We start from the raw sequence: 20,342 nt of genomic DNA on the forward strand, positions 1-20,342 counted from the left end.
TTCGTTCTACGGGTGCGATCGGAATTTTCGCAACTTTTTGCCACTTAAGCTTTTTCGTCCGTTTCGTTGAGCCACGCACGCGCACGCGCGCCAATCTCGCGGACGCACGCGTTTGATCGGCGATGTCGAAACCAAACTAATTGTTATTTAGTTTCGCATGACAAAAAACAACGCGATTGCAACAGAGGTGCGTAAAAATACGCCGTTATTTACGTACCTTTTTCCCGCGGTTGAAGCTACGTGTTTTGATAAAAAGGGGGATAGTCATATGAACGACACAGCTTCGAGAGATACAAATATTGTTGGAGAAACAATTTGTACCGTTGATCTTCAATTTCTGTGATGTAAAGATGGGAATGTGTACGGAAGAAAAGAATTGCTTGACTGAACTTGGTACATCTTCAGTGAAACTCGCGAACCCGGAAGCATTTGTAAAGTTTGAAATACGCCAGAAGTCTTACATTTTTGATTTTATGTTACTTAAAATAGATTAAAATGGACGTATAATTTACTGGTGTTAAATATTCGATCGTATATAATACAATTTTCTAAATTGAGATAAATAATATCGTTTTATATTAAAAAAGGTTACGTATATACCAAAAATAATAAAAATAAATAACATTGTTCTATATATAAAATTATATATATTTATATCAAAATGAAAAATATGAATATCTGTCACTTAGGAAATCTTAAAGATCGTGTGAATCTTTCATGGTAACAAAATTTCAAAATTGATATGACAGAAAAGATCACTTTCACGTAACAAACACCTGCTGATTACCGCCAATTGATAAAAATAGAAGTGTTCAACAACTTCCTGTTTTCAAATCATAGACTATACAGCATCTATTTTGCCATTTTAATCTTGTTAGTATGCAAATAAAACATATAACAACGCGATGAGAAAGAATTGTCGTTAATTTTACGTTACAAGATTTCTATAGAGTGCTTGGAGAACAGGTTGAACGAGTTGAAAAACGGATGCAAAGTGTCGAGACAAATTGAGATTCCTATAGATTCAAATAATGGTCTCTAACCTTATACCAGATTCTACTTTAGAGACTAGTTTATATTTAAACACCAATAACTCAGTACTTATTAGCTTAAGAATAAACTAGAAAATTAATTTTCTCCTCCAATATCAAATATATTCTTCCTATAAATAGAAATTCAATATAAAATCCACCTTAAAGATGATTTAAAAAGTTACAAATTAATACCAGGACTACTAAATTACATAAAATGCACTAGATTATATAGGAATCTATAATCGTGGCCATAATCGTAATCATAAATTAACATAAGAACTACTAAATTGTCTAAAATACTCTACCTTACGTAGCAATACATAATCGTAACTTTTTATCCTTCCGACAACGATCGATGCATTAACGACTTATAAATGAGCACCTCAGGAGTCACACCGATCAGCTCCGCTTCCTATCAATTTCTCGATTTCATTACGTATGAGTACGCGACCAACGTCTCATTCTCGAGGATTTGTGTATGCACATGATTTTTGTGTATCTAAACGAGCATTCTATCATTGTCTTTCTCTACCTCTTTCAATTTGACGAGTTGATCAGTACAGCCTGTGAACGGCTGAAATAATAAAAAAGCAAAGAAAAACAGGTATCTTCTGCGAAAGGAATTGGATCGATGAAGTAATCGTGTGTTTTTTCTGTTTACAGTTAAAGATTGCGAAACAGGTGGAGCGTCACGATGACAAGACTCATCACGGCGTTGTTGGTGCTGCAGGCTATCGCGAGGTTGGGTCGCGTGGCAGCCGCGGAGTCGACGCACGCGGCTGACCAGCAGCCAGTTCCTTCTGCGGTCCCATCGGGACTTTCTGGGCCAGATTACACCGGTCCATCTGCCGGTTCCGACGAGTGTGACCCAGAAATGGTGGGCTTCGAGCTGGTGACTGGGTACGTGTTCACCGCACCCACGAACATGCTCGAGTCCATACCGGGAACTCTGATGCTCACCGATTGCTTGGAGACCTGTCAAGCGAACGATTCCTGCCAGGCGGTCAACTACGAGACGGGCCTGTGCGTTCTGTTCAGCTCGAACGCCGACAGCAATCCAGGTAAGATTGAATCGTTATCGTATCGCTGCGCGTGGATGTTCCGTGTCGTGAAACTCGATCAACGCGCGATATCCTGAAAGACTGCAAACGTATCATGGGTCAAAAGACTAAAGCGTATAGCGTAGAGCCAGAACGATCAGTCTTTCTCCCGATTCGTCGACGTTGAACGGTGCCACGCATCCGCTGATCCTACATATATGTATGTTCCTGGACGAATAAGGGAATTCCACGAAGCGTGGAAGCGTACCGCAGAATGATTAAATGCCTAGAGACGATGGATAAAATAGACGTGTGTCGTTTCGTACGAGCCAGCCATCGCCGCTTTTATGCGGCACGTGAGCCGCCTCTCTGAGGACGTAACGGGTTTCCAGACGATATTCGGACGGTTGACGGCTATTTGCTTGTTCGATTGTGAAGAAAGTATGCGCTGAGGTAGGTCGGACCAAGATTGAGGTCAGCCTATGAATACGCTCGTACAATTGCTCTTATATCATCGAACCTTCATTTACCTTCAATTTTCGTGAACGGTACCCTCGTTTCTTTCCTATTTATTCAGGGCTTTGTAGCTAATTTTTTAGTTAATTGTGTAGAGCTTAGCAACGCGTCAGATGTAAAATTGTATGTTATTGAAATCTCGTTTGTGTTTAATCTTTCCGAAGATTATCTTTGTTTCGTTTGTATTGCAGCTTTTCAGTTGATCGTAAAGAGATTAAGAATCCATTTTAAATGTAAAATTTCGTTACATCAAAATTCGATTTATCTTTAATTTTTATAAATGTCGACTTTACTTCGTTTCTGTAGAACATTTTTAGTTAATTGTAAAGAAGCAAGGAATGTGTCTACCATGTTTCGTATTATCGAAATTCCGTTAGCCTTTAATTTGTGAAGGTCAGCTTTGTTTCATCTGTACTGTTTTATATAATCGTGGAAAAGTTGTGTGTAATACAACTTGGGGAAATGGGACAAGAAGAAAGAGAAACGTTTATTTATAATTGGCTTATCGGAAAACGTCGTAAGAGCGATGGTTCAAGTAAGAAGTTGCGTAGTTGTACTGTTGCTGTAATATCGTATTATGAATTTTAATATTGAAATTTGAAATGTAGAGACCAATTAGAAATAATGGATCGTTACGATGGAATATTTTTTCTCAATTCTGAAATTGAGAACCCTCTAATTAGTAGTTACTGGATGGAATTTTTTAGCTTCTACCGGAAACAAGTTGAAAGAATTCGTGTTTAACTTATAACGTATAAAATGTATAAAAATTTGGTTTATTAAATTCATTAGAGAAATGGCATTGTATAAAACGTAACTGAAATGATATTTATTAAGACTAATGGTTCTAAATTATCTTACCAGTTATATAATTACTAAATATGCATATAATCGTATGAATATTAGGAATGAGTATTTTGAATGTATAAATCGTATGAATTCATGAAATTTTGAAGGAATTAACAAATTTTCGTGCAGTGGTAGGATTAAAAAAATGGTAGGATTGCAAATCGGAAGAATTTATGCCTAAATGCTTAGCAAATCTGCAATTTAATCATGTTATTCGTTTGATAGAATTTTCTGATTCGTATTTCATTTTTCAAACGTACATATATATTCGATCGTTATTAATCGTCCATTTCGCGGATTATACGTCCAGGTATCGCGTAATCCATGTTTGTCGATAGAATCGCAATATCCCACGTATCGATTTTGTACGCGCTGAAAAATCCACAAGCTTTTGAGCCCCTAGCTAACATCGGAAAGCATCCCCATTTTCCAAAATATTGTTGACTCGGTGAACATTAAGCACATTTTCTCTTGCGGGAAAATTTTTCTTATTTTTACGGATTTAGATTACAAAATATTTTCAACAAATTGCTTAAAAATAGTAAAGAAAAGAATTATACGCAAATTGTAGTATATTTAAAAAAATTTCACTTTCCCTTTTCCATCCTTTTTTTTCGTATTTTACTTCGTGCAAATTATCTATTTTTTTTCTTTCTTTTTAATTAATTTGCTTTAATTAATTTGACACTATAAGAAAATGTTACTTGACTATTTTTATGAATAGGAAATTGTAGTTTAAGTTTATAATATTATATTATACAATCTTCTATGTGTGTGCTCTAGCTAAAACGATAGACGTTACCTGAGACGGCTATCTTCTTAGTCAACACTTTAAGGTGGCACGTGCTTTGATTTCTTAATTATTTTTAAAAACTATTACTTTCCTTTCGAAGCATGAAAAATAAGATCTATTTTCAATGGCTGTAGAAAAATCATTTTTGATTATAAAATTTATGAACTAACATTATAAATAATCCAAGTGAATTGACAATTAAAATAATGAAAATGCAATTATTGTTAAATGTAAATATACCAAAATATTGAATCAATGTGAAATTAAATCAAAGCTAAATTATAATTCCATTTTGCAAAATTTACCAGAGTATGGAATACTTTCTCAGTTACACCAGTTTCCCCAAAATTATAATTTTAAATCGAAATACAAAAAGTTCCGCCAGGGGAAATATCGGAACAAAATTTCGCAGGTGGCAAAATGTGTTAAATTCCGTGTGCTCTCGGTGATATTTGTACGTTTGAACACTTGACAACCGCGGAATGGTATTGCCTGGAATATATATAGCCGGGAAGACACTTCGTCTCTGTAGAATCCCCCAGGTTAAAGAATTTGATTGAGCCACGTCGATTGAAAATCACCTTACGTGCTATCTGTCTTCGATTCCCCTCGATCTTATTTAAATTCTTGTAAAGTACGAAGCAACGTTCGCACTCCGCGGCACAGTTGATTTTTCTACAAAACGTTCGAGCGAAAAATCGAGAGCCAGGCGAAGGAGATTTGTCAAGCACTCCTCGACCTACTCCTTCGTCGCGAGGCGTCGAACCGAAGACAGTTTTAAGCCATTCCACGGAAGAGCGTCGCTCGGATTACGTGTTAAAGTTTCACTGTGTGTAGTCGCTCATTTTTACTGCCTCTCTTCCTCTTTCTCTCTCTCTCTCTCTCTCTCTCTCCCTCCCTCTCCCTCTCTCTCGCTCCCTGCTCTTTTTCGTCCCGTTTGAACGAGTTTTTCGCGTGAAAAAAACCGGCAGCGCGAATTTCTGCGCTACGCCGTCAATTCGCGCGTCGATTGCGCGTTGTGCACAGTTTCAAAAAGCAAAAGAAAACATCAGAGAGAGAAAGAGAGAGAGAGAGAGAAAGTCGATGTGGAAAAAAAAGAGCGGAGAGAATATTATTTTCACGACTGCTCTCGAACGGATGGAACTGAAGCTGAAACGCTCTAAAATATCTCGACAAAAGGGAAAAAAATCGAGTGCTCAACAGCTGAAATTCGTTGCTTCGCGCGACCAAGTATTAGATTATATCGTCATCGAGGAGACTAGAATTGAAGCAAATTTGCCAGGCAACCGATGTAAATACGGATCAAACTTTAAAACTTCTTGAATTTGATTAAACCGAAGGGCAGATTAACTCTCGCTAAAAGTTATAGTGGAAAGTTTGATCCCCGTTGGTTGGTAACATCTATTAAAAATACAATTTGCTTAAAAGTCGCGGCGGTTGTCGTTAATGTAATCAAAGATGCATCTACTTACAAAGTAAAATGTTAAAACGTGAGGCTTTGTAAAGAATATTTAAACACTTAAATTAAAGTCGTGTTTTTCAAGGTATAATTAAAATAAATAATAATAAAAGATAGCAAATAATAAATTTTAGCTTCCAAAATTATGGAAACACTTGTATATATACGTATACAGATCAGCTTTCTCTGGATTCCTAAACTCTTCATTCTTTTTTGTCATTTCTTACTACAACCTCAATTTCAAGGCAATTGATAGGAATGTTTTTTGCAGTGCTTTAATTGTAAAAAGCTAGGAAGCCGTAAATCACATCAACCAGAATGACCAAGTGAGCGACATCAAATAAATCATACATTGAGCATTCAATATTATAATCCATTCATTTCGACGTTCATCCTAACTACTGGTGCGAAGATGTGTGTATTACGTGTAACATTTCTCAATTGAGTTTAGAAAATTACGTGTATATTACCTAGCTCGAAGGCGGAGATTAAGATGTCATTAATATTCATACGGTGAATAGTATGAAGAGTATGAAGTCAACGTATGATATGATAATGCAAAGTAGGACGTTAGAATAATTTTATATGAAACGCATAAGAGAAATAGGAATATTTTTCGAAATCATACATTATATTTACACGGAAATGGAAATACATATAAATAAAATAACCAGAGGAATTTAGGAGGAAATATTGCTTATGTGAGAGTAAAACATTATCACTGTATACACAAAGAAACGGAGAAAGGCATAAAGTTTTATTTCCTCTTTCGCAAGATAGAACTGTTTAATATTTGATACGCCTTCCCTTACCTTTATTTAGACATAAGGTTGTTTAAATTATGATTCGACGTGAATATATTTTTGATTCTTTTCCCCTGATTTCGCTTAGTGTTGTAAATTAAATTTCTGAGGTATCTTTAAAGGAAAATGATAAATTACATTTCATATCTTTTAAGCTACTTTCATATATTCATTGTGTATATTACATATGGCTATTACTTTGAATCCAATAAATTTCAATGTAATGATATTTCGATAATTCGATAATTTAATAATTTCAATAATTCTATATAATCCAATTTTCATGAGAAGAATGCTAGAACTTGCCTTGATATCGTAGATATAATAAATGGAAATAACATAAAACGAAATACCTATATACCGTACATATAATTCATTTCATAGTACCGTATGCTGCTTTCTCTTTAATGATTTAATGATTTGAATAAGAAGCAATAAACAGTGATATATGAGCAATGTATGTAATAATCGATATCTATTTCGAAATTATAGTATTTTAATACTTTCTATGCCGTGGATTTATTCAGAAGCAATATAAACTAAAATTAACTTTATGAGGGCATTATCAACAACAAAAAAGAAAAAAGGAGTAATTCCTAACTCATATCAGATTCTTTCTTCTTCTTTCCATTCTTCGATTCTTTCAAGACGTATTTATTTCTCTTTCAATGTCGGACTACAGTAACATAATAATAATTCGCTCATATTTTCGAAAACAAGACAGATAGATTAAGTACGGTTATAAAATAAATATGAAATCTTACCCCATCTTATAAAATCATGTACATATTATGATAGGTCTCAATAATATCGAGAAAATAATTAGAGAGAAATTATTAAAACGATCTCCCATTATTTAAGAAAGAGTTAAAACAGATTACATAAAATTCATCCACTATACTGATCATACTTTAAGTATACTTAAGTATACTCAAATATTACTTCACTTTACATCAAAAAGCATGGATTTCATAAATGATAGGACGAAGAACACGATGCTTAACACTTAACGGGTTAACGATTGCTCGATGTAACAAGCAAAATTCCCGGTAGCATTAACAATGATCCGCGAAAGAGGTTTTCATTAACGAGGCAATCTTACCAGCCGAGTGTTGCGCTGGATGCATTTTCATCGACTGTCATGAACGAAAAAGAGTTGTTACAACAATAGCCTGTAACGATCACATGTATTGTCAGGTAGCTTCACCGCGCCGGTTTCTCATGAATAATGGATACTGCTATAAGTAAGTGTAATGAGAAATGCACTAATTGAATCTTCCGGGGTGTAATTAATATAAACTATGCGTCCGTGGTTGGCCGACCTGTAAGCATTAATTAAATAGTAAATGAGTTAGGTACAACAACAGAAAAACGACGTTATTCCGTGAAGAATTCCTTTGACTACTTGTTAGCATTTTCTATAATGATTACCTATTCATTGAGAGAAAAGGAATGCTCCTATTTATTACATCAGTTATAACCTTTACAATTGATGACTAACAATTAAGCCTTACACCTCTTTTTCTTTTATCTTGAAATTTATAATATCTCCGGATATAGGAAGTTTCCATTGGTCCCAATACGATCTACGAATATACAATTGAATTTGAACAATCGCCTGAAAAGAGTGGAGCACTTTTACAACAATGAAAACCAATTTCCTGCCGTTCCGTGTCGCGCGAATTCTCTTGGAAACGCGGCCGTGAATTCGGTATTTCGTAAGGAGGAGAATTATTCAAGAAGCCTCCTCTCGCGCGATCGTTCCCACTGAAATACATAAATTTCCTACGAGTTGTGATAAACGCATGGCTCGTGCTTGCGAAAACATCGAGAAAATAGATCGGTGGATTGAACAAACGAATGATCCGCTCGTTTTATTCATTCGCAATCAGTTTTCACACGGGGGTCCGAAAACAACGTTAGCGAACTGGGGCGAGTTCGACTAAAAAAAAGAAAAAAAAAAATACTATTTCACGGCAATCTATTTCCATTAGCATTGCCCTCTCCCCGAAAGGAATGGGATATTCTTTGTTCACGCTTCAGGAATACTTCTCCATTCCGATTCGAGAATTTCATTCGAGAGTACGTTATTGTTAATTTCTGATCTCTTCAAATTCTAAAAACTGGCTTGCCTCTGATTATTACAGTCGGCTCATTCTTCTTTTGGCTATTTCTATAAGAGTTCTGTATTTTTAATCTCATAAAATTGTAGAAACTTCCTTACCAATTTTCGTTATTTATACTATTTGGTAATTTTCCAACTACCACACAGTAGCGCTTCTCCACACTTGTTCGAAGTGAACATTGTGTTAACTAGAATTACACTTTCCACCCATTAAAACGTTTACTTATTTTCATCAGCCGAGATAGTTATAATTCTTTAGTATAGTATTATTTCTCTGAGATTAGAATTGGATCGTAATCGAAAGGAAATGTAAATGCACACTACGCATATTATAAATCGATCACGAATCTTCGTCGATAAATGATAATTTGAGAGGGAGGGCGGGTAGATTCGGTGGACGACCATTTCGTAAGCACAGAATCAATTATCGACGTTCTTTGCGCAACGAGGGCAGAAATTGACCGATCGTTGTTTCGTAATTAACGAAATGAAACGGAGGGAATATCTTCGTCGGCCTTACGCGTGTTTTTTGCCTCGGGACGATATCAGAAAAATTAAATCTCGAGGCACGCACTTAATGATGATGACTACAAGCAAAAAAGTTAGTAGGGTGAGATTACACGGACGGCGGGTGAAGCGAAGTCAAATAGGAGACGAGCAATAAACATGCAAAAGATTCGAAGTGCCTCGCTCATTGGTGATCATTTACCTCAAACTTCTCGAGTTCTCCAGTTGACATGCAGATATACTGCTTGTGACAGTTTGACATCTACAAACTACATTTTTCCTCCTTTTAACATATCTGTTCTCTCCGCCTATTTCCTATGTCCCCATCTCTCTCTTTCTCTCCGTCTGTCATTCTCTCTAATTTCTACCTGTTTCTTTTCATTTTATTCTTTTACTTTTCATTCGATGGCATCTCGGCAGTCGATGAAACTCGAACGCGTACGAATTTACAGGCTAATTGCGTCACTTTGAGCGAGCACCGTAAAATCGGTCGCGTCAAGCGTGCTTGCCTTCACGGTATTTTCAAGCGATCGAGGAAAAAAGCAACGAAACGGGAGAAGGAAAGTAAAAAACAAGAGGAAGAAGCATTCGAACGGTTTAAGATCGGCCAATCGGCCAGCGTGGTCTCGACGCCTCGAGGATGCAACTGACATGGTTACGCCTTGATGACTTCCTGATTCAGTGGCTTCTTGTAACAATGATCCACAAATAAAATGTCGTCTCTTAGCAGTGTCGCTGCTACGATCGGACGATTCTAACGCTTTTTGGTCTCTACGCTCGTTGCTTCTGTCATTGTTCAAAAATTCTGTGAGAAATCATCGTCAATACCTTTAGGAGTAATAGAACTTAATATTCAAAAAATCTAGATTTATCATTTTGCCAATACAAAAATTTCTCCAAAGATTTGAAGTAAAAAATCTTTCCTACGTAACGCTACGATTCCAAACTAAGTTCAGAAACGCATGAAACATCGACGAGGAAACAAAGATAAATATAATGAACTATAGCGTAAAGGAGAAAGGAAGCACGAAAAGTATGTAACATAAAAACGACAAAAAAACTTTCTACAATTGAAGCTACAATTCTAAACCAAATTCAAGAATGTATAAGGCAGATGATGAGGAAACAAAGATAAATATAATGAATTATAAGACGTAAGGTAAAGGAAGCACGAAGTGTACTTCAATAAAGGGCCTCGCATAATTCTTGTTCCGTTTAAAGAGCGTTAGATCTAAAGTTACAAGCATTATTCATACCCGTGATACAACGAGTAGGTAAGATGTATGTACGATGATAAGAGACGAAGGCCCCATCGTACACTTGGAAATTCCACGTAACATTTCGCCAGCGGGGGAACCAGCTTCTTCGTCAGAGAGGTTTTGCACGTTGAATATTTGTTTCTGTTCAAACGGGACCAGCGGTAGGTTCGCAGGCTCCGTGTAACCGTGGTTCATGATCGACGATGGGACAATGACGACACAAGCGGCCCGCGTCACGATCACGAAATTTCTGTACCTGGACCCCGTTACTCGATGATAGGATCGTCTTACCAACAACCTAACTGCTGTCTACTTTCCCATTTCTCCTCATTCGTCTATAAGCCGTTTCTCTATTCGCCACTATCGAAGAACCATTTACAGAATAGAGTATCTAGTATCGAGCACTGTTCGGTAATTAGTCTTCGGATAATGTATTCCAAGTAGCACGTGACCAGGCCAGTCAAACGATCTCTCCTTCCTTTTTTCGCCTGCAGTTACTCTTATTTCGCTATGCGCAGTTCAAAGTGGATTCGTGATGGATTTATTTGCGAAATTAATCTCTCAGCTTCTGGACACGATGTGCCTAGAGGTAGATTTTATTCGAATAACGTAGTTTTTCCTTTGGCTGGAATCGTGGCAAATGAACTATTTAAAAGTAAAGTATACGTTCGCTTGAAGTTAAGTTATTAAGGGATATAAAACTGAATTATATAGGAAAACTGCGCGTGATCTACGTGAGATTGAGACTCTTTCTTTTTTGGTAGTTTTTCTGCTTCCCTATAAAATAATTTAATCCGGCATGCGAAATCAAGGATATGTGTATATTGAGTTCTTTAAAAAATTCGTATTAACATCTGAGAAAAACTTGAAGATCGCATATTGTGTGTGTATGCGCGCGTGTGTGTACGTCATAAAATTAATATTTTAGTGACTAATATGTATAATGATATAAATTGTCTTAATGAAGAAAGAATCTTTAGCTATCTTCCCTTTTCTGACCTCTTCGTTTTTAACTACGAATTCCTTCGAGTAGTTTTTGCAGGCTCTTAGAGTATCTAATTTCTAGGCATTAAGAAAGCTTTGTAAAAACTAAAATGATTGATATTGGGACTAGATTCTATCCGGTGAATGGAATGTCAGCCTTTATTATTTCCTTTTAATAAGCTGTTAACGACTTTAAATTACTTATTACCTACGAGACACTACAATATATTTTATCATTTACTATACGCGTCTATATATTTTGTGTATTTATTAAAATATTTTATCAATATAAATGTAGCGGCATATGAGTAAACGGTAGATTCGAATCGGAGGAGACTCATATTGTTGTGCCTTGGAGTGCCAACATTGTTTTGGTTTGCTAGGTTCAGAGGTAAACGAACTCCGGACAAAACATTATCGCCGCTATTTGTAATCGTCAACCGAAGTTACATTTGAACTTTCTATAACAACACCGGTCGATATAAATAGACGGACAATCATTATAGCGAGTCATACAGTCGAATAACGAGCGTAGAGTTGAACAGTACCATTGAGCATACGATGATTACGACCGATATACCGTCTCTGTGTTTGTACTTGAAGTGATTTTAATATAGTCAACTATTACGATTTTATCACTCGTCTGTTTAATAAACCAACCAACAGGTATAATTCACTTCAGAAAAGTATTTTTCGTCTAACTTATAATTTAGAAATTATAGATAAGAACTTCATCAAGTAATAAAATAATGACACAAGATTTTACAATTACAGCTACCAGTTTTACATTGACTTTTACAAACAAGTTTAATCGTCGTAATATCATCTTGTCTTGATTAGTACACACATGTCTTGTTAAAAATAACCGAATATCCAGATAGTTTCGAAAAATGTATCCAATTATAATCTCACTTTGGTGTTGAATCTGTTACAACTTTCTCGCCTTTCTTAAGGTATAAGATATTAAGTAAGGTAAAGATATTATAATCTCCAAATATGTCATAGAGATATCACACACATAGTAGCATATAAAGTGCAGATGCACTGCAGTTATTCCGAAACATTATCGAAAGAAAAATGTACATAGCTGGGCATACATTATCGATACGTTTGCAGACCGATTTCTTACACTTTAGCAGCGCGTTCTAGCGCAATCAGTATTCAGAATTCCAGCGTTTTCTTTGTGGTTGATTCTCTTCACTGGGGCGTGCAAGTCTCGACAAAAGAGACAAAGGGGAGGCTCCGGTACAAGTCTTTCGAGACACACAGTTGCTTTGTGGATATACGTATGTATAGTATGTATGTATATCCACTCGACGCTCTTGAGCTTGCCAGCGAGTCATTTTTCACTCTTATCGGTCGGTGTCTTTATTTAAACGCGAATCGAGAGAGACTTCGTGTATAGGGAAGCTCGTAGAGAAAAGGAAAGAGAGAGAGAGAATGATAAAGAAAATCGCGACAATATCGTCGTCGAAACTTTTCCAACGATGTAGGTGGGATAAGTAGCTCGAACGAAGTGGGGGCTGGTCCCATCGAGTAAAAAGTTTTCCTCGCGCGTTTTGATGGAAAGTCGTGCAACTAACTGGGCCGATACCAAGTTAGCGCTCCTGGTGTCCGAGAGATTTAAACTTTGTTGTTGCATACTTTGGATATAAAGAGGTTATAGTGCGCTCTGGGCGAAGCCGCGAAGCTGAAACCGGAAACTGAAAAAGAAGGGCGGAGGGACCGACGCCCGTGGGAAATTGTTTATCAAACGTTCCGAGGCTGCCACACTTTGAATAAATAAAACTATCCGGTTGAAACCAAGTCGCGCGATATACTGCCCTTCTACTACGAGTAAAATTAATTTTACGATTTCCACAGCAACTGCCTCAAGTCACAGAGGGATAGTCTTGGCCGGTGTAGTTTAGGATCGTTATTTGGAAAATTGAAACCAACGATCTCGATTTCCAGGCGGGATACCACATGCATAAAATATTCCATGATTCGACTTGGCTTGGTTTTAGCTTTTAGCATTACCAGCTTCGAAACGTATGCGCCACGGTTAAATTCTAACTGCTGATCAAAGAGGATTATAAGCTTAAGTCAGTTTGCCTTGCAACAAACGAGGTTGACAACACCGGCAAAGGTCGGCTACGGAATCCGATAGAATTCCAAAGCTGGCTGCCGCTATCTCGTACCCGCTACCGGGTGAAACCGGAGAAAAATATAGGAACATCAAGAGAGATGGAAATGGAAGAAATGAAAAACTGTGAGAAATTGTAGCATGAGATGATAAAGTAATATGAGTCAGTAGCATTCCAACGAATTCCTATGATATTGCGTACCATCGTTTTATTTCAATTCCTGCAATTTCATATGAGATACGCACGCGACATAGGAATGTTCAAACATATAATTAAACTTTCTCAGTCAGAATTAATTAAGTGAAATCGGTGTCACTACGGTTTATTTAAACCTGGCCTATTAGCTAAAAACGTTTATGTCCCTATAATAACGTTAGTACTTCTTTTAGTCGCATTATTCGTTCGTGTCATTCAACTGTTCGAAAAAGAAGTTTCACGGATCCCCTAATTGCGGTTACGAGCGTTATCTGTATTAAACAACAAATTGTTTCATCTTACTACGGATTGGATATTATCCGATAGAATGCATTCCAGAGTTGCAACCACACAGAACGAAAGCTCGGAAGGAATCACAGAAGCGTTAACGAAAGATCAAGGAAATGATTTCACGATCTGATTGTCCGGTTATTTACTGTCACTCGCTACGTTACGTCGGGTTATTCACCATCGAACCATCCTTGGATAACGGGGCCTGGCCGCATTCCAACGTCTGTGGCGGCGTTGCAACGCCATAACGCCGCACGTGCATAACGCTAGGGCCCCGATGCATAATAACGATTTTCAGACGAAACGAAAAAACCACACGAAGCCAACCGAAAGCATTTGCTGGCTAACATTAACATTTTTATGCGTGTCATCGAGCCGCAGTTTTACGCAATGATCGCAAGGGCGCTACCTTTTCATCCTTTAATAAGCATGGCTCATTCTGGAATAGATGAGACCCATTAGAAAGTAACGACGATCAACATTATACGGGTCTGCAACGACGTGGCTAAAACGATTTTAAAATGGAAAGAGATTGCTTTCAGCTATTTCCATCTATGGCTGCGTTGGTCAACTAGGGGTACCCAGGGTAGGGTTTCAAACGGACAATATTACTGTCGCAATTGCGTTGTAAAAATATTACTGCTTTTTATGCGATAAAATATCGTCGTGTAACCGAGAGCAGAGTTATTATTTTGCGCGAAACCGAGTCAAAGTCAAGTGGCTTGGTACATTTTTGGCTGTGAGCTTCAGCTTAATGAATTTTCGGTCGCTCTTGGACGTCTGGCGGACGTTGAACGAGTAAAACAAACGGTTACACGAGACTTTTGTCATGATTATACACACATATATCTCGTCAATTCATAGCTGTTTGTACGTCGAGGAAAATTTCATTTAGAATTGGATAATAATATTACTTTTCATTGTGGTGAAAAATATGCTGAATTGAAATAACAGACAGTATACCATTGCTATGAATAATGCAATATGTGGCTTCTAATATGAGGCGTATTGTTTAACTTCATCCGCCGAAGAATAGAGAAAAGCGATGACGAAAAATTGATAAAAATTAAAGTATTAATTCGCAATTAAAATTATTGATAGCAAGGTCATAATAGTACTTTGATTGATTTTTCACAAAAAAAATTCCCAAGCTGAATACATTTTTTTTATGTATTATTGTATTATTATTATTGTATTATGTATTATATAGTATGTGAACTAAAAGTTGATAAAGTGAGTAGTTTATGATACGTTGACATTTTATCTCTACTATTTTGTTGACTACTCTTGGTTGAATTTTTTAACGATACATTTGGTTGTTGAATCAAAGCAAGTTGCACAAATTTCCAAATTTATTATCTGCGGGCACGCATTGTAACAGTTGCCGCATTCTTGAAATTGTCGTTTCGCCTAAGGTTAATTGCACAACACGGATGCCGTAGTCGAAGGGTGAGCTTCACGCGATGCGACATGCATGCAGGATCGTTTACGGTGGGCGCAGCCATCGGTATAACCGCGAAGTCGCGGCTCGGCGCCGCCAGCAGACTACTGTGACAAATTACACATAATTCACGAGTCAATTTCACACACGGTTGTCCTGCCAGGAGAGACAGCGCCGTTGAATACGAGCGTGCCAGGTTAATTCGAGGAACGAACGACTTGAACCGTGAACGGAAGTAAACACGCCAGCAACGATGATACGTGCAGATCTTCGTAACGAATGATTGGTTGCTTTGCCGAGCGATAACGGTCGGTCTACGCAAATTGCTTGGTTTATTCTAATTCTAAGAAACAGGTGTCTTCGGCAAATTGTATCGGTAATTCATATCGGTAATACCAGAGGTGGTATTCAAGGAAGAAACATGAAATATGAACTGCGATATTGAGCTATCTAAGAAATTCTTGCTGATTTTTATTGGTTGCATTTGAATACGTGGAAGTAAATGAAAGTCAATGAATACGATATATGGGATTCCTGTATCGTAGATATATTCAAGTAGATATTCAAAATTGGTATTTTTTTTTTTATGTAATCCATAAATAAAACAAACTCTACTCTTGATAAATATTTGTTATTTTGCTATACAGTGATGATGTAATAATTGGAAAATAATAAATTTTTAGCTGGAAAATGAGGAAGATTTATTAGTAAAATTATACATATTTCAAACGGATATGACACACTTAGGCAGATATTTTGCGACTGACTGCATACACAGTCTAAAGAGATTCGTTACAGTTGGTTAAATTCTTTGGACGTGATAATGTCTCAAACATAGAGGGAGATCAAATGTATCTCTGACGTTTGGAGTAGCTCATTCAATTGTATTGATTTCCCTGAATACGTTCATATAAATGAAAAAAGGTGAAAACGTATGAAATTCATATAACAATTGTAATTTAACAAATTTAATTATCCTCATTTATTATTTAATCAATTATCATCAATTATTCTCATATATCCTTTAAAACGAGGTTCGTTATAATTGGTTGGTCTTTCTAGCAGCTATAGTAAATATATTAATGGCGAAGAGAGAAAATATTTAACGTTTTAGTATTTATGTAAACAATAGGAACAAAATATCAAATGTGATTTGAACCATCAAAAATCTTTATAAATGCAAAATCATTCCATGTTTTCTAACTATAATTTCCATCATTCCTTGAAATCGGAAATTTAGTACAATTTAATAAATTATGCAAAAATACGACATATCAAGTTACCGTTAAATGTGTGTAGGAAGATCCGTTACTCGTCCCGAGATCGTCCACATTTATGGCAAATTTATGTTATTAATTCGACATTGGATTGTAACAACGTGTTTCACCTTATATATATATAGTAGACATATCAGGTGTTTAATAAAGGTGTTTAATATGAATAGTAATTAACGAAGTATCTAACTGTACCGTATTTTAAGAAATTACTATGAAGGGATAGGTCGACATTAGCATAAGAGATAATAATTGCTTCTTGAATCATATCTAAACATGAGAATATTTATAAATATTATATTTACATCAATGCTTATCAACTTTACGATAAATTGTACTTACACTGTATCTATTTATAGTACGTACAGTATACTAACGGATGAACAGGAATTAAAATTGAGATTAGTTTAATCAACTTTGTTCGTCATAAATATATTTCTACTAAAGTTTCCTTTTGGATCCTACGTGGAAGAAATATCTATAGAATATAAGATTCTTCCGTGATAGCGTAACTGGTATGGAGTTATAACTTATGGCTTATGTAGCTCATCACGTGTCACCATTATCACATGCCACAGATTAGTACGTAATATAAGAGCTCCGGTAATACACATATGCTGTACTGTATTTAAATACCGGCTCTTAAGGAATAATAAATCCTTCGTGCTACCGTTACTCAAATCGTAAGAGGCGAGGTATTAGTTGAACCGTTTATTAGAGATTCAACTGTAAATGTAATTATTCAAACATCTCCAATCTTCAGTCTAGATTGGTATCGTTGTGTCGCAGGTGAACCGGAACAGTTTAGGTTACGTTATATAATTTGCAGTGTACTTTGTTTTAATTCGTATTTCACATTTTATGTGGCACGAACTATCAATGATACTTATCGTATAACATATAGAATACAAGTTAAAATAAAATATTTTAAAGCTAAATAATGTGACTTAAACTTAGTTCAAACTATATAGTTGACTATAATAAGATAACAGTAATTGGAGGTTAAGATAATTGATAAGATTCGGCCACGAGTATATTCGTTCACAACTCTGCTGATCAAATTTTCCTTTCTTATTATATTTTATATTAGTTAATGATGATAAATGATTTTATATAGCATTTGTTCATTGTCCACATATAATATATAACTTCTACATACATTCTCGCATGTATTTCAAATTATACAAACATAACGATCGTATCTCATCACGGTAACCATTAAAATTTAAAAAGATTCCGTATAACGCACATAATATATCTACAAGAATTTCCCATAAATATAGTTCAAATATTTTCCGACGCTACATTCCGTTACGAACCCAAATATCCCTCGGCAAACATGTGAAACCACCATTCTTTTACCCCCATACAAGCTAAACCTCTGAACATTCCACTTGTCGACGTCAAGGTATCGTTTTACTAGCATCGAGTCCACAAGACCGAGTTCAAAAACCTTAGCGATTAATACGGGCTGAGTCTGTTTTCGTGTGTCCAACGACAAGGAACGCGGAGCATTGCGTGTCGAGTGATCGCGTCAGCGTTGAATACCGAAAGAGTGTACACAGTGGATTTGAAATAGCCGTGGGAAGTACCGTGGGTCCGATGCCTTTCGAATACTAAATACCCCCGGCAGTCGACTATACTTGGTACACGTAGGCAAAAGGTGGCAGGTAGCCTGCTCGATCGCTCGGAACCAAAGCGTTAAAGCGTTCGTTGTCGCAATACGGGTGCCCGCGCCTCTAGACACGCGCGTGTGCGTGCAAACGCGTGTATCGTTTCGCGGTTGTGGCCGCGGATATCCAGGTAAGTAAGGCATACGTAAGCGAATACCTTCCGTGTACGCTTACATCGCGGTAGTATATGTTCACGGTGTCGTCAAACGACCAGCCACGAATGCCACAACATAAACAGAGAGAGATAGAGAGAGAGAGAAAGGTTGAGATCATTCGTGTCCACCGGAATTTATGGGGTCCGTTCGAACAGCACCGCTACAGCTTGCTGCTGAATTTGCATAGAGTCGAACGCTAATAGTCGGAGATAACCGAGCCAGGAAGAGACACCTCCGACGATCGCCGGGGACGACGCCTTCATGCCACGCGAACTTTGTGTCGACAATCTTGACGAATGAATTTTGATTCTTTTTTGCAGAATATTGTTTCTCCCTTCTTTAATATTTATTAATACGTTGAGTGCGGGTGATTCGATGTCATTGACGTTTAACATGCGAAGAAAACAAAATTTCCGGAGCTTTATTATGTAAAACTTTGACGATGAAATAAACGTATGATAGAATATGAATATCGGGAGTAGTTTTGTGATAGCTTCGATAAGAAATAAAAAATTGTTCAGAGAAATAGGTATTGAGCTGTAGGTATAGAAATAATATTAATATAGACCCTTAGCAATAGATATAGGTGTGGTTCTGCCATACTAGGATTAAGCAACTTCGATTAAGATTGAGTTTTGCTGTGGTAGTGTTTTGAATAACGACTGATTGATATGTAGGTACGGGTAGTTAATAGTGGTTTAAATATTCGAGTAGTACTTATGTCAAGTTGTAGTAGGGAGACTGAGTGGAAACTTGTTGCATTGAATATGTAGTAAACTAAGTAGAAAGCTAGTTAATGTTGATGCGTATCATTACTTAATTCGAACTTGGTTAATTACATCTTTCTTAGGCTTAATTCGTATTTGTAGTTTGAACTCTTTTAATATGTATTTGAAATATTTAAAGAATATAAATATAAAATATATATACAGGAATATAAGCGAAGTAAAATGAAGTTTTTAAAACATCAAAGATTTAAACAATATAAATAATTGATTTAGTTAATTCTATAACAAAGAATTGGATATAAAGATGGAAGAAGAAAGATCGACTATTATCGAAATAACAATAATAAATACTTATAATACATAATTAAAATAAAAATATTCTACTAAAAGAGTACTAATACTTCACAGAATTATTATTCATTAAAGAATTCATTAATATAATTCATTAATATGTATTTATAGATACACAAATTATAATAACGAAAAGATTTTTAAAGAATAAAATACGTATCTAAATGGTCTTCATTGGATTAGAATCTAAAAGAATAGATGTCTCCATTATTTAGATGGACAGACCCTCGTTCTGTTTATGGTTTCAGAATCTGCAAACGACATACATCGAAGTCGTTTAGTCATCGTGCTCGGAGCAACTTCTCTGAAAGCTTCCGAATCGATTAATACCAATGTTGCATAGTCATTCGTAGTTCAAAGGTTACTGCTGGTCGTGAAGGTATAACCAGTAGTCATTGACTTCGTCATACCTGACCATTCGACTATTTATCTCATCTTACAGCTACCTGAGGTAGCCAATTGTGTTCGATAAAGCGTATTAAAGTCCTACACGTTGGAACTACCAAGTGGAGAATTACGTGTAGGAAGATCGTTCTTTAAAGGATTTTACCAACACATCATTACACGCTGAGATCGATGTATGCAAATACTGAACAGTTTAAAGATACTATAGAAGAGAGTGTAAAGCGCTTTCAGTGTTGAATTACCGTAAGATAAGATCCCTGTTCAGAGATTGATGAAAATACGCGTGTTCAATAATTGTTTTATTGTTGAGATATACTTTTATTCTTTTAAATCA

The 20,342-nt window shown here is 36.3% G+C and overlaps 2 protein-coding genes across 4 annotated transcripts in view; one reads left to right on the plus strand and one right to left on the minus strand.

Moving 5' to 3' along the window:
* The window catches only part of LOC117234844 (autophagy-related protein 16-1), a 598,282-nt gene that overhangs the window by 227,338 nt on the left and 350,602 nt on the right, over positions 1 to 20,342 (minus strand). The gene's annotated exons all lie outside the window — the stretch shown is intronic.
* LOC117234834 overlaps positions 1 to 20,342 on the plus strand; it is a 94,975-nt gene that overhangs the window by 522 nt on the left and 74,111 nt on the right. Inside the window, exon 2 of the mRNA XM_033496411.1 lies at positions 1,698 to 2,095. Coding sequence (XP_033352302.1) covers positions 1,729 to 2,095 — 367 coding nt within the window. The 5' untranslated portion in view covers positions 1,698 to 1,728. The remainder of the gene's footprint in view (positions 1 to 1,697; positions 2,096 to 20,342) is intronic.

Source organism: Bombus vosnesenskii, unplaced genomic scaffold, assembly GCF_011952255.1.
Source record: "Bombus vosnesenskii isolate JDL3184/JDL3185 unplaced genomic scaffold, Bvos_JDL3184-5_v1.1 scf7180000013263, whole genome shotgun sequence".
NCBI lineage: Eukaryota > Metazoa > Arthropoda > Insecta > Hymenoptera > Apidae > Bombus > Bombus vosnesenskii.